General features: G+C 39.1%; 1 protein-coding gene across 2 annotated transcripts in view; it reads right to left on the bottom strand.

Annotated features, from left to right (window-relative positions):
- The window catches only part of BRD7 (bromodomain containing 7), a 37783-nt gene that overhangs the window by 5727 nt on the left and 14327 nt on the right, over nucleotides 1-17729 (bottom strand). For both annotated transcript variants that reach the window (XM_058527782.1, XM_058527783.1), the window contains exons 3-11: nucleotides 17514-17643; nucleotides 17113-17170; nucleotides 14323-14467; nucleotides 11093-11203; nucleotides 5940-6124; nucleotides 4823-4946; nucleotides 3512-3587; nucleotides 820-927; nucleotides 274-409 (exon numbers count right to left, since the gene is read on the bottom strand). In XM_058527782.1, the coding sequence (XP_058383765.1) occupies nucleotides 274-409; nucleotides 820-927; nucleotides 3512-3587; nucleotides 4823-4946; nucleotides 5940-6124; nucleotides 11093-11203; nucleotides 14323-14467; nucleotides 17113-17170; nucleotides 17514-17643 (1073 nt within the window). The remainder of the gene's footprint in view (nucleotides 1-273; nucleotides 410-819; nucleotides 928-3511; nucleotides 3588-4822; nucleotides 4947-5939; nucleotides 6125-11092; nucleotides 11204-14322; nucleotides 14468-17112; nucleotides 17171-17513; nucleotides 17644-17729) is intronic.

Below are 17729 nucleotides of genomic sequence, written 5' to 3' on the forward strand. Positions count from 1 at the left end.
ATCAAGAACACAGTGAAAATGAAATTCCCCTGGGAAAACCTCCTACGGAAAATAAGACCCCAGGGATGGAGGGGTCCAGGGCTCAGTCCATGGAGCTCCTTGCTCCTCCCCTTCACTTCCTCCCTAAGGTGATCTTCTTTACCTCAGGACTTTCGTATGTACTGAAAGACTCAGTTACACCTCCAGTTTGGACCACACCCTTTGGATATACATATGTATATCAACATTTCAGAAAAATGTGGTACTCAGAATATCGATGAATTGGTGACTTACCTGAAATCGCTCGGAAGATCAGAGTCTTCCCCATAGGTTGAATAGATTAAATCAGAATCGTCCTTGCTGATATTGGCAAATGTGGAGTCATAATGTGGTGCATAAGAACTGTAGGGTCCATAATTCAAGTATAACACTGTTGATAAAAATTAAATACTACAATACTGTTCTTTAACTTGTATGTCAATGAATTTTTTTGTTTTATTAAAGATTATTCCCTTCTAACTTTACTACTTCATTGACTGGTATGCAAATCTAAGGCAGACATTTTCCCCCAAACAGAATACTTGTGAAGTCACAACTCAAGTGAATATTTTCTTACAAAAGGGAGAGAGAGAAAAAAAGAAAGGAAAAAACTCATTTTGAAAACGAATACCCAATTTTTCAGTTTCTCTTCAGAAGTTAATAAAACAGCTAACTAATGTTGCAAAAGTACCACCACCAAGGGAGTTAGTGAATAAAGCAATCAATGGTAATTATGCTTCTTTCCCCTAACTACTTGAAACAGAGAGGAGAGAGAAAACACTACTACGTGGGGAGCCTTACCTGGAGTCACTCTGTTCCTTTTATCCTCTTTGAACCCCTGCAAAGTATTCACTCCAGACTGAAGTCTCCCAGTTGTCATTCCCAGTCTCACAGGGCAGTAGCCTGGTTCTACAACATAAGACCGCGCACTGGAGGAGGCTCACGTGGCCATGAGCGAAGGGCGCTCTACAGAGTGTCTGCACGGACGCTGCTTCAGGCCGTCGACGTGACTCTGTGAAGGAGGCTGCGCTGCCCTTACTATCCCATTTTTAACATAAGAAAACCTGAGTTTAGAAAGGCAGGAATGCAGCCAGAACCAAAACCTGGTCCTTTTCATTACACTTGACTGCTTCCCCAAATCCTTTAAAATCATGCATTTTACTTATTAAAAAAAAAGATTTAAAATTAAAAGTTGGACCTTTTAATGTGAAGATGATGAGAGTAAACCAGTAGAAAAGGTTAGTGAAAGACTGAGAAGGGAATAGGTCTGATAAAAGACAACAAGAACTCATAATGTATCCCAGGTAAATGCACATCTACCAGGCGTACTTGTAGTGCAGCGAGAAACAGCCTCTCAAGACGTGATCTCTGTAAACTTGGAATCAAGGCCTGCAGCGACCTGGGGGTGTGAACTGAGCAGAACTGAGAAGGACGGTATCAGGAGGAACACGGTCTCCAGCACTGTCCCATGGGAAGCGTGTTTTCTCCTCTGAAGAGGAGGCTTGGCTGTTGTACCAGGACCACTCGGGACAGAGGCTACTGCCACAGTGACCACACGATAATACACGCACTTGTGAGAGACTCCCAGCACTAAGTCAGATCCTCGCCTTCTCAGTGAGCAGTCCGGGACTTGGTGTCCTCATGGGCACTGGCACCTCCATCCAGAAGACCAAACTGAGAAGGGGACAGGGGCACCGTCCACCTTACACAGTGACTGGCCTCCTGGGGGAGCTGCTGTAAGTGAGAGAAGCCAGGGCAGCTCTGGCCACACCTGGTTATGCCCAGAGGAGCTGGGACCCCAGGAACCCACCAAGGGCAGACAGACCCCAGGTACAAAGACAGGGGAAATCGTTAAGGTGTGCCCTAAATCAAGTTAGTTGCATCTCCTATCACCACATTTTCACCGCAGCTATACTAGAAAGAGCAATGTGCTCAATCCTGTGGCATCTGACCCCAACCACATAAATTTCTACTCTGAAAAGTTCACGGAAAAGCAAAATATGAGTTTTGTTTTGAAAACAAAGCACCAGTTCCTTTTCTTCTAAGTAAAGAAACTGTTCCTTCAGCACTTCAGGAAGGGAATGCAATGCTGAAAGGCAACATTAACAGGTTCACCCTTTGAGTCTTGAATGCATCGGGCTCTTCCCCGCTTCACGGTTTTCTTTCCTGCGATTCCCCCATCCCCTACTGACCTTTTGGGATCAACCTAAACATCACCCTGTTAAGGAAGCCTTCTCTGACCCTCAGACACTAGAGAGGTGCCCTCTGTTATGTACGATCACGGCTGCTCTTTTCCTTGGCAGTATGATGCACGGCAGACAAGTTGCCATCTCTTCAGCCAATTATTTTTGTTTGTGTCCTCCTCCTCCCATTCCACAGAACATAAGGGGAGGGGACTCCTCTCCCTGTTTTGTTCCCCACCACACACCTAGCTCCACCTCCAGCTCCTAAGACAGGGCCTTTCCCATAGCAAACAACAAATACTGGAGACTATTTCCTGAAGTGTAGGAATTCTGTCATTGTTTTTTTTGTTTTTTTGTTTTTTTTTAATGAGGAAGATCAGCCCTGTGCTAACATCTGCCAATCCTCCTCTTTTTGCTGAGGAAGACTGGCCCTGGGCTAACATCCATGCCCATCTTCCTCCACTTTATCTGGGACGCCGCCACAGCATGGCTTGACAAGCGGTGCGTCGGTGTGCGCCCGGGATCCAAACCTGCGAACCCTGGGCCGCCGCAGCAGAGCACGCGCACTTAACCGCTTGCGCCACCGGGCCGGCCCTGTCATTATTCATTTTTGTATCCCCAATTATCTCTCATAACGGCAGTATGAAAAGGGATATTTATAAAATAAATTAACATTCTCACATTTGCTTATCACAACACGTTTTTCCCTCAGATGAAATGACAGAAAATTACTCTTCTTACATCAAATTTCAAAATATTCCCTAAACTATCTCCATTAAACTATTATCTGAGAAAATAAAATTATGACTGAAGTTCTAAAATAGTGATTCCCAACCTGTATAAACTTTCTACTGACCACAGTGAAAGACCTAATGTCACAGGTATAGACCGTTCCATTACTACTAAGGTAGTATACGGCATACTCATTGTAGTCACTGAAATCAACGAGTCGGTTAAGTCTGTCATCATAATCCGAGGGTTTGGGATATCTCCAGAAAGAACTCAGCATATATATCACAGTCTCTTAAAACCAGGGCTAGAAATTACTGCCTAATCTTCTGGCTTTGTTAATGATGGGTCTGATACTCCAGGGACTTTGTATTTTAAAAACTTGATCTATACAGTACCTATTTTAGGGTGAAGCCCAGTTAGGCTAGCTGTTAGCATGAAATACAAGATGTCTAGCCAAGTTCTTTGTGGAAAACAGACAGTTGGATTTATCAATATTCAGGCTTGCTGTTGAAAACGTTAACCCAGGTTACTGCTCCTTGCCAAACAGCAAGACACGCAGTCTAATTCTATGAACCCACCTCCTACAATGGGATCCGCAGGATGGAGAAGTCCCAATGTTGTTGTTCCATCTGGTTTTCTTCTTTCAAATTCACACTGCAATGACCCGAAGTATTCAAATGGCATAAATGATTTTATATATATTATATAGTATATAATATATATATCATACTGGAAAGCCCTACTTGAGTTTAATCAAACTAATATTACAGGTGGCTATCTTTACACACTCAGATATTGACTTTCACACCTGTCTCCATATGCACAGGTGCTGACGGGCTAAAGAAATAAAGTTAGGAAAACCTCAGAATTTTCAACAACTGTGTGGGTCCTTAAGGTCATCTAGTCTGCCTACTCTTAAAAAAGGAGGATACTGAAGACCAGGGAAGCGGAGTGACCTGCCCAAAGTCATGTGTTAATCTATTTGGATTAAAAAAAATTTTTTTTTAAATTTTTCATTATTATTTTTTTTGTGTGAGGAAGATCAGCCCTGAGCTAACATCCATGCTAATCCTCCTCTTTTTGCTGAGGAATACCGGCTCTGCGCTAACATCTATTGCCAATCCTCCTCCATTTTTTCCCCCAAAGCCCCAGTAGATAGTTGTATGTCATAGCTGCACGTCCTTCTCGTTGCTGTATGTGGGACGCGGCCTCAGCACGGCCGGAGAAGCAGTGCACCGGTGCACGCCCGGGATCCGAACCCAGGCGGCCAGCAGGGGAGCGCGACCACTTAACCGCTAAGCCACGGGGCCGGCCCTCTATTTGGTTTTAAAACCAATGTGCTAAAGATTTCAAAAGACGAGAGTATACATGTTTTCTTGTAAGCTTAAAGTATGTGGTTCATTTTCCAATTTTAGAACACATTAACGTCACTTAAAAAAAATCCATAGGGGCCGGCCCGGTGGCGCAAGCGGTTAAGTGCGCGCGCTCCGCTGCGGCGGCCCGGGGTTCGCTGGTTCGGATCCCGGGCGCGCACCGACGCACTGCTTGGTAAGCCATGCTGTGGCGGCGTCCCATATAAAGTGGAGGAAGATGGGCACAGATGTTAGCCCAGGGCCATCTTCCTCAGCAAAAAAAAAAGAGGAGGATTGGCGGATGTTAGCTCAGGGCTGATCTCCTCACAAAAAAAAAAAAAAAAAAAAAAAAAAAAAAATCCATAGAGGATAAGATTAATCAGGTACTTTACAAACGTATTGTTATTTTTCTTCTGCGAGTGTTGTACTGAAGAGCTCTACAGCAGATGTGGATTACAAGCACACAGGCAGTTAGAAACAAAAGGTTTCAGATGAGCCGGAGTGGCGGGCAGCGAGGAGGGGGAAAAGCTCCATCACCTGACTGTGAACAAGCCGCCTGGTCAGCCTTCCTCCAGACTCTCTAACGATGCGGTCAATCTGCTCCTGCTCTCTTCCTAAGTTACTGCTTTTCAACTTATCTTCAAGCACATCTCTGTCTTTCCTGAAAACACACATTAATACTAGGTTAAAAAACAACAAGGTAAGATGAAAAGATTAAAATCAATTCTAGATATGAATACAACTTGCCCTACTGGCACCAATTAAAGCTTTGTTCTTTAATGGCCTGGTGAGGGGACCCTAGGAACGCACAAACAGTATGGCAAACCGAACACGTTGCTTAGTTTCCTCCCTTTTTGCGTCCAGTGTTATTTGCCTTAAACATTTTTCTCAGTACAGTCATAAAAATGAATTCTACCTTTAATATATTTTGAGGGGGGAGAGGCACACAATTTTTTTTTAAAGTTCAATTTTTAAAATTTAAATTAAAAAAACCCATACAGTTAAAATGTATAAATCTTAGAAAAGGAACAAAAACTTGTCACAAGTGTACTTTCTTTGCATTACGACAGCAGAAATCTCCAACAGCTAACTAAAACCGTCCCCCAGAGCTGCCAGCGAGGTGCAGGCCATCAGGGCTGGCATTCAGTGGTGGAGCGGGAGGTACGTGACTGTACAGGCACGCTGGCTGTTGCCCGCAGGACCAGTGGCTCGTCACTGCTCCTACCAGCTGACAGCCGTGGAAAACATGCACGCGTCTCAGTGACAGCCCATTGGTTTAGGAAGGAGCTTACCTGTGCTCAGCTTAACTGCCGCCTCAACTCCCTTATGGAATGAGCTAACAAACACACGTTTTTCTTAAACAAATAGTTCTATTTAAATAAACTCACCGACGATACAAGTCCTGAAGATAATTTATTGGTTTCAAAACTACTTTCATGAGAACACACATTAGATCTGTTTTCTGAACTGTGTTTGGACAATTCTGTCCAGTGCTTTGTACGAGGGCTCTGACATCATCAAAATGGACTTGCATGCCCAAACCAACCAAGCCTGAGCAGACAGGACTTGTCCTCCTAAGCAGGCCCTGAATCAGTCGTCTTCTCCCTTCTAGCTTGAAAAAGATAGCTTAACCTCAATGCTCCAGACTCCTTACTTTCTGTTTTCCTTGTTGGGACTCCTGAAGGCCTGTGCTTCGGCGTCTCCAGAGTCTTCCCTCTCTCTGGGCCAGGAGCCGCTGTCCTCCCCACCCTGCGAGGTGTCTGCTCTGTCTTTCTGTTTGCGACTTTTCTGCAAATCGGCCATGAAGTCTATGCTCTGCTTCAGGCTCTGAATTCTCTCCTAAAAATATTCAAGATTATTCTTATTGTATGTTTGTCATTAATTTTTAAAGTAGTGCATTTTTTTTCTCACAAGAGTTTGCACTTATCCTGTCATTAACTAGGGAAGAGAAACAATTAAATGTAATTATACCAAAAGAGTACTGTATTTAGGAACTAGGACAATAAAGTCTATTCCTTCAATTTAGATAATTTATTTTCCAACATAAGAGAATGCTTTATACCTTTATCATCAAAAAGTTCATAGAAAAGAAAGTATGAATAAAGACTAAATATTGTTCGCAGTACTAAATTTAAAAAGTAAGCTTTAGATTAATAGCATGTTAAAATTTTATATTTAACAGAATGGCTTATCTTTTGAAACTTAAGAATTATCAGGTATTTTAAAACCTAGAGCATGTGAACAAGTCCCCTCATATTCTGGTATCCTAGGATGATCACTGATGATTTTGGCATTTTTCTCTGTGTGAAGACAACACGCCTCAAGGAGAATAAAAGGTTGCTAGCACAGTTTCTTTCTCAAAGTGCAAAATGTTCTTCTAACCAAAAAAGTCTTGTTTGTATTTTGTGAAACATGTGCTTAATTTTCCACTGCATTGATATGCTGTGAAATTTTCATTGTGGTTAAGGGCCTGAGGTTTCTGGAGGCAGATCTGTTCCTGGTGACTACTCTGCCTTTTAAGGCTGAGTGTTGTCACTGGATAAAATATGCAGCACAGTCTGCTTAGGGCTGCATAGCAACAGCAGGGAAGACTTTTGCAGAATAATAGAAACTAAGCACTGGAAAGGACCAGAGGTCATTCAAATAAGAACAATGTAGCCCGGAAATGCTACATGCCTCACCTAAGGTCACAGAACCAGTGACTAAGACGAGGCCTCTTGCGTCTCATGATCAGCCTTTCCTCGTCACACTCTGCTGTATTAGCAGTGTAGACTGTGAGAGCCTCAAGAACACGGAACCTGCTAATTTTACCGGACTTTAAAGTAATCTTAAAACTATTAAAGTAATATATATATATATATATATATTTTTTAAAGATTTTATTTATTTATTTTCCTCCCAAAGCCCCAGTAGATAGTTGTATGTCATAGCTGCACATCCTTCCAGTTGCTGTATGTGGGACGCGGCCCCAGCATGGCCAGAGAAGCGGTGGGCGCTGGGGATCCGAACCCGGGCTGCCAGCAGCAGAGCGCGTGCACTTAACCGCTAAGCCATGGGGCCGGCCCTAAAGTAATATATTTTATTGTAGACAAAGACATGGGTAGAGGAACAAATAAAAATCTTGTTAATTTATTATCCAGAGAGGGACAGTGTTAACGGGTTTATCATTCCAGTTTTTTTCTAAGCATTATACTATCAGCAAACTGGAATTATACTGAATATTTGGTAACAAGCGTTTTTTTCAGTTAATAAATCACAAGAATCTCTCCTCCATATCACTAAATGTTCTTTAAACTGTTTTTAATAACTGCATAGTATTTCATCTTATGGATGTACCATGACTTAATTAACAACCTCCTATTGGACCTTTAGATTACTTCCAAATTTCCACTATTACAAATGAAAGTCTCATGAACGTCACTGTAAATAATCTATCTAGGAATCTCTATCTCTTTAGGATAAATTCCTTGAAGTGGAAACACTAGGTCAAAAGGAATAAGTATTTTTAAGGCTTCTGATATTTACTGTCAAACTGCCTTCCAGAAAAGTTATATCAATTTCTGTATTAGTGTTTGCAAGTTGCACCAGTGTTTGAAAGTTTCTCTGAATCCTTGCCAAACTGAATAGCATCATTAAAAAACAATTTGCCAATTTAATTTTTAAAAATATGTCTTATTTTAATACTTCCTTAAAAATATTAGTGAGTGTGATTATTTCTGTAACTGTTTACTGGCCATTTGTGTTTCCCCTTGTGTATGTCACTTAAGTAATTTCTTCCTCATCTCTCTATCTCTAGTACTCGAAACAGAGTGGCATACAGTAGGTACTCAATAAATGTTGGTTAAATGACTGGGCTTAGATCACAAAATTCTTCTCAGTAATCTTTTTATTTCTACTCTAGAATATTATAAAGCAAAATCCACATTAAGAACACTTTTGGGGACCCAGCCCCGTGACCGAGTGGTTCAAGTTCTGCGCATTCCACTTTGGCAGCCCGGGTTCTCGAGTTCAGATCCCAGGTGTGGACCTACTCCACTCACCAGCCATGCTGTGGTGGTGTCCCACATACAAAAAAAAAAAAAAAACAGAGGAAGATCGGCACAGATGTTAGCTCAGGGCTAATCTTCCTCAAGCAAAAAAACAGGGGGGAAGATAGGCAATAGATGTTAGCTCAGAGCGAATCTTCCTCACCAAAAAAAAAAAAAAAAAAAACAAAAGAACTTTTGGGATTTTTTTAACATAAATGCACAAAATTAAAATAATTCAGAGAAATTTTCTAAATTTCAACACAAGTCATAGGAAAAAGGTGAGTTTAACTAATTTTACTTTGAAAGCAATGTCTTTTTTGGTAATTAAAATGTCTCCAAATCAGTATACTGTTTACCAATCCTCAATTTTACAATATTAAATGACTAAAAGGGTTTGATTCTTTGTCATTAATAATAGCTAACACTGACTGAGTGCTTACCCACATACCAGGCATAACTCTACAATTATCTAAGTAAGTACCATCATTATCTCATTATACCTGTCTGGAAAAAGGCTGAGAAAGGTTATACAGCCTGTCTAAGGTCACACAGTGTCCCAGTGGCAGAGCCAGGACTTGACCCTTGATTAGTCTCATTCCTAAGCCACTATGCTACAAATAGTACTGTTTGTACTATAATGCAGCATTCTAGTATTTATTTAGGAGACCAAAAGTGTTATTCTACATATGTCCATTGTTTATAAAAATGACACATCTACTAATAGTCACCATTGGTGTGTAACTGATAAAAATGATTGACTGCTCTATGGTCTTTACACCTAACATTCAAAAACAGCTATCTCTTAAAAGACACCATTCATGGAACGGTGTGCTGGACTCTCCCGGGAGCACTGCTATTAGAAGAGTTAACTCAGAAGGTCTAAATTTAAACGTTAAAAATCACTGTTGCAAGGATCCCTCCCATCTAGGGTGGAGAGAACAGTCAACAGGAAGCTGTAACACAGGATGGGTAGGGCTCCTCAACAGGAAGAGATCTGAAGAAAAGGGAATACAGCAGAGCGAGACAAGGCCGAGTGGAGAAGAAAGCGTATCTTCTGTGCTTCCAACCACCCCACCCCAGCAACATTCAAGAGAGAATGGAATCTCGCGCATGTTACATTGACTACATTATTTAAACAAGAAAAATAGTGGTAAACCAAAGCTGATAAATTTACTTTGGATATTTTCTCTCTGCAAATTAAATTTTCTCCTAAAAATTCAATGTATGTATTTTGGAGTGACTACAGATTGCATTTGCTGGATGCACTTTTACCTCAAATACAACAATAACAAGCATTTGCAGGTTTTTAACCTGGAATATGGCTAGTTGTGGATTCTGAGTCTTTCTGTAAAGAGTGGGATAAACATTTTATATGCCTTCCCTCTGCAAATTTTGCCAAAGACGGGCAACTGGCTTACATTACAGTAGGAAAGGGTGGGAACTGACGTTGTCTAAACATTAGGAGTGCAAGAATACTCCTCAATCCAAACGTTTTTCTTTCCCCAGTTAAATGGACCCAAGACTCTCTCAGAGGTAAGCCCACTCAGACATCTGCATACCAAGGCAATTCTTTAAATGTAAAACTGTGACACAGATGATCACCATTAACACTGAAAAACCACGTGCATCTACACAGGACTCAGGTCTACTATCCTGTAACTCCCTGAGTCTGAGGCTAAGCTCTTCATTCTGATTTCCTCCTCTTCCTATGCCTTATACCCACTCATTTCTTCTTTGCAAAATCCCGCTCCTATCTTGCTCTTCTTTTTCAGAGTCTCCTCCCTACTCTAGCTCTTGTCTAGAATCAGCACATAAATGCTAGCAATTATCTTAGAGATCACAGATTAAATCTTCTTCTCTACAGATGAGAACACTGAGGCCCAGAGTGGTTAATATCTTGCCCAAGGTCTGCAAGTTAGTGGAAAAGAGCTAAAACTAGAGTGCAGTGTTCTGACTTCCTGCCGTGGTAAGGTGCCAGGATTATCTCAGGTAACGTCCCATCCTACTCAGAGATGTGAGTAAAACCTCAAGAGATGTGACTTATCTTGTGAGCTCTTCTCTCCCTCCCAGCAAATGCATAGTGATCACCTCAATTTTCCCTTCACGGTACTTCATCAGCCGTCACTCTGAGACGACACTCACATAATTTTCTGCCACTATTTACCGTATCTCTTGAGTAAGCTATCATGTTTAAGCTCTCTCGTGAAGCTCGATGGTGCTGTGTCTGTGCCCTGCACGTCTCCTCTGCCACCTCCAACGCCTCACTACGCACCAGCTCTCGTCCTTCAAGGAGAGTCTGCCCTGTGGTGAGGCGGCTCTGACACAGTTCCAAGTTACTGCTCATTTGTCTATTTTGTTTCTATCTACTAGACAGAGTGCCGGTGCTTCACCAGAACATTAGATCCCATCCCTACAAAGGGAAATAGACAGCTTTCCTCCTAAAAGGTCTCTAATTCATCTATCTATCTTATCCTGGAATCCAGGTTGATGTTTCTTTCACAGAAAATTTAAGTCTATCTGGTAAATATCAATTCAACAGCCTCTAAATAAATAATTACAAGTGAATACCAATATTTATTTACATCAATTCCAAATGAGAATCTTCCTAATTTTCTTCTCTATATTAAAATTTTTTTTCATGTATTATTTCCTACTTTAGTATAATCTGCCTATAAAATAAAACCAGTATTTTTTGTACTGGATCTGTATCACTATGACCAAAAAAAAAGGGATATAGATTTTATAATAACTATTATTTATGACAAAGAATTTCCTTTACCTGGCTAAGGATTTTCATCCCTGAGTGCAACAGCTTCTTTGCAGCTTTATAATAAATGGTCTCTGGTTTGTTGTAAATCATAGCGTTAGTACACATGAGTTTGAAGTTATCCTGCAGAGAGAATATTACGGGGGAAAATGCATTAAAACAAAACAAAGTACCCTCCTCCTGTCCCAGTCTGAAATCATACAGGTCCTTGAAAAATTAAACTACAAAAAAACCCCTACCCTTTGCTTTCACTGTTTACTAAAGAACATTAAGCAATTTATCAAGTTTTAAGACTCACTAACAAATGCTGCTAAATTAATTTAAATATCCTACTACATTCTTCTCCAAATTCTTAAACATTTTGTAGTAACTATAAATGGGTTTCTTCAGTATAATTTTATTGCATACAAAAAGATTTAGAAGAAAATACTTCTATCTCATATTTAATAGAATAATCTTAACTGAGTAGTTCATGTAATTGAAAGATATTACTCTTAGTTTTAAAACAAACATCTTAAGTTTCCATTTATGAATTATTTTATTTCAGATTCTGACTGAAAACTGGAACAGTGCTAAATTATCACAATATTTCCTACCAAATCCAAATTAACTGGGCAAAATGTTAAAAACATTTACACTAATTTTAAGTGTTTAGATACTATCACAAGCTAAACATAATTTGCAGAATGTTGCAAAATCACGCCCATGTGAAATAAACCATACAACCTCAAAGAGTTAAAACATGTAACTGGAGTAGCCAAATGATCAAAACTGTACTTTTGGTTTAAATTTCAAAGTACGTACATGTGCTGGAGAACTCACTCTCACTGCATGTTTTCATGCTTAAGTAATTTTTACATTGTATAAATGTGAGAGTGATTATGGCACAGCCTTACTAAGTTAAAGTGATAAAACCCCCCCAAAAAGAATCCGACCTCCCCAACTGCAAGTTGAAACACTCAAACTCCACTATTTAATATTAGTGATGATAGCTCAGAACACTTAAACGAAAATAGGTAGAGTGAGTACGACTGCATATTATTTAAAAGCATATGAGAAGACTGATTCAAGAGTCACAATAAATTTGGTATTCTATCTGAAGTGGATGAAGTACATGTGGATCCTCAGTTTCTGGCCTAGCTAGGATTTTGGCAGGTCTTGGATCTCGAAGAATCTGATGAAAGCTATGCATCCACTCTTCAAGTATACATACATACACAGAGTTGAGCACGGAATTTTTCTTGTAATTTTAGCAGGTCCCTGGTGCCTCTAAAGGCTCATGGATGGCTACCCAACGTTATAGATATTCCAGACAGCTTCCATTCCACTAAGAATTATTAAATGTATTTGGGGGGAGGAGAGGCAAGTGAGGAGAGACACAAGACAGCTATTACTCACACTAAATGATCACTGGGCCTATAACTGGCAAGAGAGTACTGGATTATTCCACTGATCATAGGTTTGATCTGTCAAGGCAATTTGTTGATTCCATGAATCTTAACTGTCATGTGCCAGGCTTTATTCGACTTTTGTATAATGAGACTTGGTCATTCAAAAAGCTGAATGACCTTTCTGTATACTTTTCATGTAACTGGGGGAAAAAAAAACTTGAACAGCCTAATGAGCTGGATTAGCTAATAAATATTACTTCAGGCTAGTGAATTTTCCCTAGAAAAAAAGGTAGTAATGTAGAAAACTCCAAAGAGTTAAAAATACTTGTTCATTTCAATTACGATAAACCTTAACCATTTGATCAAAAATACTTAGGGGTTCAACTTCTACTCTATCCTGTCATGCTAAGAGAAAGATCAGAGGAAAACTGTCCACAAAAAGAAAAAAAAAACTGTGAAAATTTTTTCCATTAAGCAATAAGAAGGTCAGGAATATGCTGAAATAAACAGTTCTAGCCTGATTTTCACCAGATGAAAAGCTGGGAAAGTTTCCATTTCGCTGAATACAAGAGAATGTAACTCAGGTTTTTCACAGTAAGTGTAATATTATCTATACATTCATATTGATAGCAAAGACAGAATTAAATGTTGGTGTACTCATAAATCTCTGATGACTGACATGTGGATGAAAAAAAGACATCAAGGAAAGCTACTGTTCACTGTTTTATTTTCCTTCTGTAACTGATTAGAGTCTTCAGGTGACCACTACAAGGTTCACCCAGAAAAAAATAAAGGTAAAACAGGTATTATCTAAACCAGTTAAGTTTGTGGTGGTTTGGTACAAAACAAATTTAAAAAACACACGGTTCCTTTTACATGGAAGATTAAAATGAAAAGTATACCTCTGAAATCAACATATACCAAGACTACGTAAAGACGTGAAAAACTTCAACTATAACATTAGGCATATACATCATCTTGGTGGCTTGTAGATTCTTGTAAGTTTTTAATTTCCTTTTTCTTAATGTTGAAAAAATATGCTCAACAAATACAGCTGAAGTGAACTCAGGGAGCAACTGACTTTCATCAGACTAGAAAAAGTAATTAAACTTCTGTTTAGTATTTCTGGACAAGCCAATTAACTCTCTATTTTATTTTATTTTTTATTTATTTATTTTTAAATTTTATTTATTTTTGCCCCCCAAAGCCCCAGTAGATAGTTGTATGTCACAGCTGCACATCCTTCTAGTTCCTGTATGTGGGACGCGGCCTCAGCATGGCCGGAGGAGTGGTGCGTCGGTGCACACCCAGGATCCGAACCCAGGCCGCCAGCAGCGGAGCGCATGCACTTAACCCCTAAGCCATGGGGCGGGGCCTTAACTCTCTATTTTAGAAGATATGCATACCTTAGATACCTAGAAATAGAAACTACTCTAATTCAATTTCATTAAAATATCAGTTTTACCTGTATTGATCTGAAATGAAAAATCAAATATCTTTTCATTTTAAAGGTTGTGAAAACATACTGTAGAACATATGAAATTCAAAATTTTGCTACCCCCCTCCCCCAAAATAATGAAAGATAACAGATGGCTTATTTCATCTGGTTTTCTATCACCAAGCTCAAAAATGTTTTCTAAGACAGAAAAATACAAAGAGTTTGAATACTAAAATAAACTTAATTCTTCGTGAAATAAAAGGCCAATTAGATTCTGAATATGAGACATGCAGATTTCTAGCAAGATTCTGTATATACAGGATCCAAGAGTTTGACTCTCAGTTGAATAAAGATATGTTACTTTGTATCACAGCTCAGTCTATTTGTCCAATCACAACAAAATCACCGGTCACCTTCAGCTCCTCTATGGACTGGTAGTCATTGTTCTTGATCTTTTCTTTCATGGTACTAAAGTCCATGGGGTGTTTAATGATCATGGAGTAGCCAGGAGCAATGAAATCAGTCACAGGAAATGAAAAGAAAGCACTTGGGTCTTTTCTGTGAAGATACGAAAAAGACAATTTTATTTCTACTACAAACAAATCTACTGATCTAGGAGCAGAAGTCAGAGGAGACCCTTCAGATGTAGAAAGAATTTATAGTATGCTAACATGTTTTTTGCTGAAAAGTGAAGGAATGATTTTAAAGACTAATAACTACTTAATAACAGGGTTAAGATGTTTTACATACTAGTTGTACCCTTCAGACAGAGACTTTTTGAAACATGCAGCCTAATTAATTAGTAGCACCTCCTATACAGGGAAAAAAGTAACAAAATAAAAACCCAGCCTGACCAGTGTCTTAGCCTTTGGGAGACCAGTACTATGCATTTTTATCAACTACAGGGGAAAAGGCAGAAATGATAACTATGACTGCACATCTGGAATCTTCCATACTGGTTTCTAACTATAGGCTTTGACTCTTGGTAGGCCACAGAATTACTGCACCCAGTGAATATGTATGTTTTCTTAATTAACGGATACTATTTCTATCGTGTCTGTGTAAGGAGTGTGCTCAAAAAGCTGACATTAAGAATATCTTCATAATACCCCCAAATTTGAGAACCAGTCCTTTCTACCACAGGCTCTCAACTCTGGCTGTGCATGAGAATCACTAGAGGAGCTTTACAAAAATTCCAGTGGGGTGGGGGAGGCTTACCCTAGACACACTATATCAGAATCGCTTAGGGAGGCGAGTGGGTCCAGGCACTGGTATTTCCAGTATTGACAGGGCTGAGACCCACTGCTCTATATAATTAGGTCATTAGACTGATTTTTTTCCTCTGGAAATTTGGCACACCAAAGTTTCCTACTCCAAATAATCATAATAATAAAAATGGCTTAAAAAATAGTAACAGCAGCAACTTTTAAAATCTATTTACCACATGCCAGGCCCAGTGGTAGGTACCTGATGTATTTTATATTTAATCCTCACAGAAGCCATCAAGGGGGTGGTATCCTTACTTCAAGATGAGGATACTGAGGCTCAGAGATCAAATCATTTGTTCTACGTCATAAATCTGATAAAAGATAGAGTTGGAATCTTAACTCAGGTCTATGTGAATCTGCCTTTGCTCTTCCCAGCAAGATGCCTAAGCAGGGAGACTAAAAAATAATGAGAGTAAACAAAAATATCCAGTCTGGAACTTATGCATCCAAATGCGTGCCATACAGTAGCTACTGTGAATAACACTAATCATCTCTGGAGGGCCTCTTCAGAGCAAACTACCTACACCCCTAAAATTAATCACTTTAATGAAGAGTCCCACTCGGTTGAACCAAAAATGGTATTGCTAAACTTGGTCAATTACATTCTTCAACAGCATTGGTGCTGAGCCTCAAGGATGAAGAATCATCCAATCACTAAGGCTATTAAAAAAATGTGGCTCTGGGTTCTAATTCCCAAAATGTTCTGAGCATGTGAACATCCTTGGACTAAGAGAGACTTTGTTAATTTCCTCTAAGGTGACATCATTAACCTATATTCTGATCTTATGTTACAAGAAATAAAATTAAAAGGCAGCTAAAACACTTTACAGTCATATATTCTAACTGAGATGGAATGCCCCAAACTTACCTGTTCAGTCCTTTGGGACAAGTACTGAATGATTTATTTAAGTGTAAAGACTTGAGATATAATTTTCTCAACTATTCTGCAACACCAAAAAGGGAGAGAGGACACTAACTTTCGATCTTAAATGCAAAGCTGAATAGGTATTCAATAGAAATAGCACAAGAGGTTTTATCTTAAAAAACTATTTATGACGTGTTCTGGGGTTGACACATAAGCACAACATAGTGAGAAGAAAGTTCACTATTAGAATGCATATCCTATACCCATGAATCCTCTGCAAATAACGTATATGTCTATTAGCCAAAAATTCAAATTCTGAGTAAAAAGAGGTAACAAAATAAATATAAACTAAAGATTTATTATTTTCCTTTTAAAGAATTTAACATTGGTCTAATCTAGATACTGAAATTTTTAGAGCAAATTTCTGCATTCATTTACTTTTTAATTTTTTGCTGAGGAAGAAGCAAAGAGAGCTTCTGAGCTAACATCTGTGCCAATCTTACTCTATTTTGTATGTGGGTCACTACCATAGCATAGGTCCTCACCTGGGAACCGAACCCAGGCCGCTGAAGTGGAGCATGCCGAACTTAACCACTAGGCCATGGGGCCGGCCCCTCTGCATTTAAGAAAGGGTCACAAATCCTATTTATGGTATTTGGTGTCTTCTCTCAGACTTAATAATTATTGAATATTCATAGTATGATAAGCATTGCACAGATATACAGATGGTATTTTCATCTATTAGCAAAGTGGAAATATCTGTATTGTCTATTCCTGGTTTAAAGCTTTAACATCAGAAGTTACTTTAGATTAAAGAGAAATTTGCCATTAAGAGTATTATGTAACACCCTTCAAGGTGCCAGTTAAAACAAACCAAACGAGAACATCTAAAAGCCTCTTGAAGTATTTCCGCTGCCAGGCAAAATATTTATCATCCACTTTAAAATCAAGTATGTTTTGATTTAGGCCACGAAATGTGGCTTTAAATAATCAAAAACAGAGAAGTGGTTTGGATCCTATATTTCCCATTTCAATTTCCATGTTATAAACATGTTGGAAAAAACATTTACCTCTGTAATTGTCTCATCAGTTGATTCAAAGCTTCTTGAAGGGGTGTCTGTTCTACTTCTAAAGTGAAGAAAAGAAGAGTGTTTTAAAAAGGAAGATTCTAGAGAGTACTGCCTAGCTTATTTTCTTTCTATATGACTTATCTCACATTCATCATTAAATATCTCATACAGAAATTCCATTTATCTTATAAATATGTTTAAGTACGAGAATACCAATTCAAAATTGAAGCTAATTTAAAGCTCTTACGCAGTGAGAGAAATAAGAAAACTTGAAAAAAATTCAATTAAAAAGCTTTTAAACTTTACTTAAAAGCTAAATTCCCAGTCACTTTCCCTAGCTATGACCCTTAAAATAATTTCAGCCTTCTTATTCAGGACAGTTAATTCAGAGTTACTCCAACCTTCTTGTTTGGCTAAGGAGCTTGCGAGAGTCTTCCCAGGAGGCAGGTCTAATCCCACAGGTGACTGACACTGGAGGTCTCTTTCTGCCTCACTCTCTGCACGGTCCCCATCTCGCTTCTTTTTATCCTCCTACGTGGAACAAAGGGAGATAATTTAGAAATACTTAAGAATCAATACCTTTAAAACAAATCATTTTAATGTCAGTGGAAAAAAAT

The sequence above is a fragment of the Diceros bicornis genome, chromosome 32 (genome assembly GCF_020826845.1).
Source record: "Diceros bicornis minor isolate mBicDic1 chromosome 32, mDicBic1.mat.cur, whole genome shotgun sequence".
Taxonomy (NCBI): domain Eukaryota; kingdom Metazoa; phylum Chordata; class Mammalia; order Perissodactyla; family Rhinocerotidae; genus Diceros; species Diceros bicornis.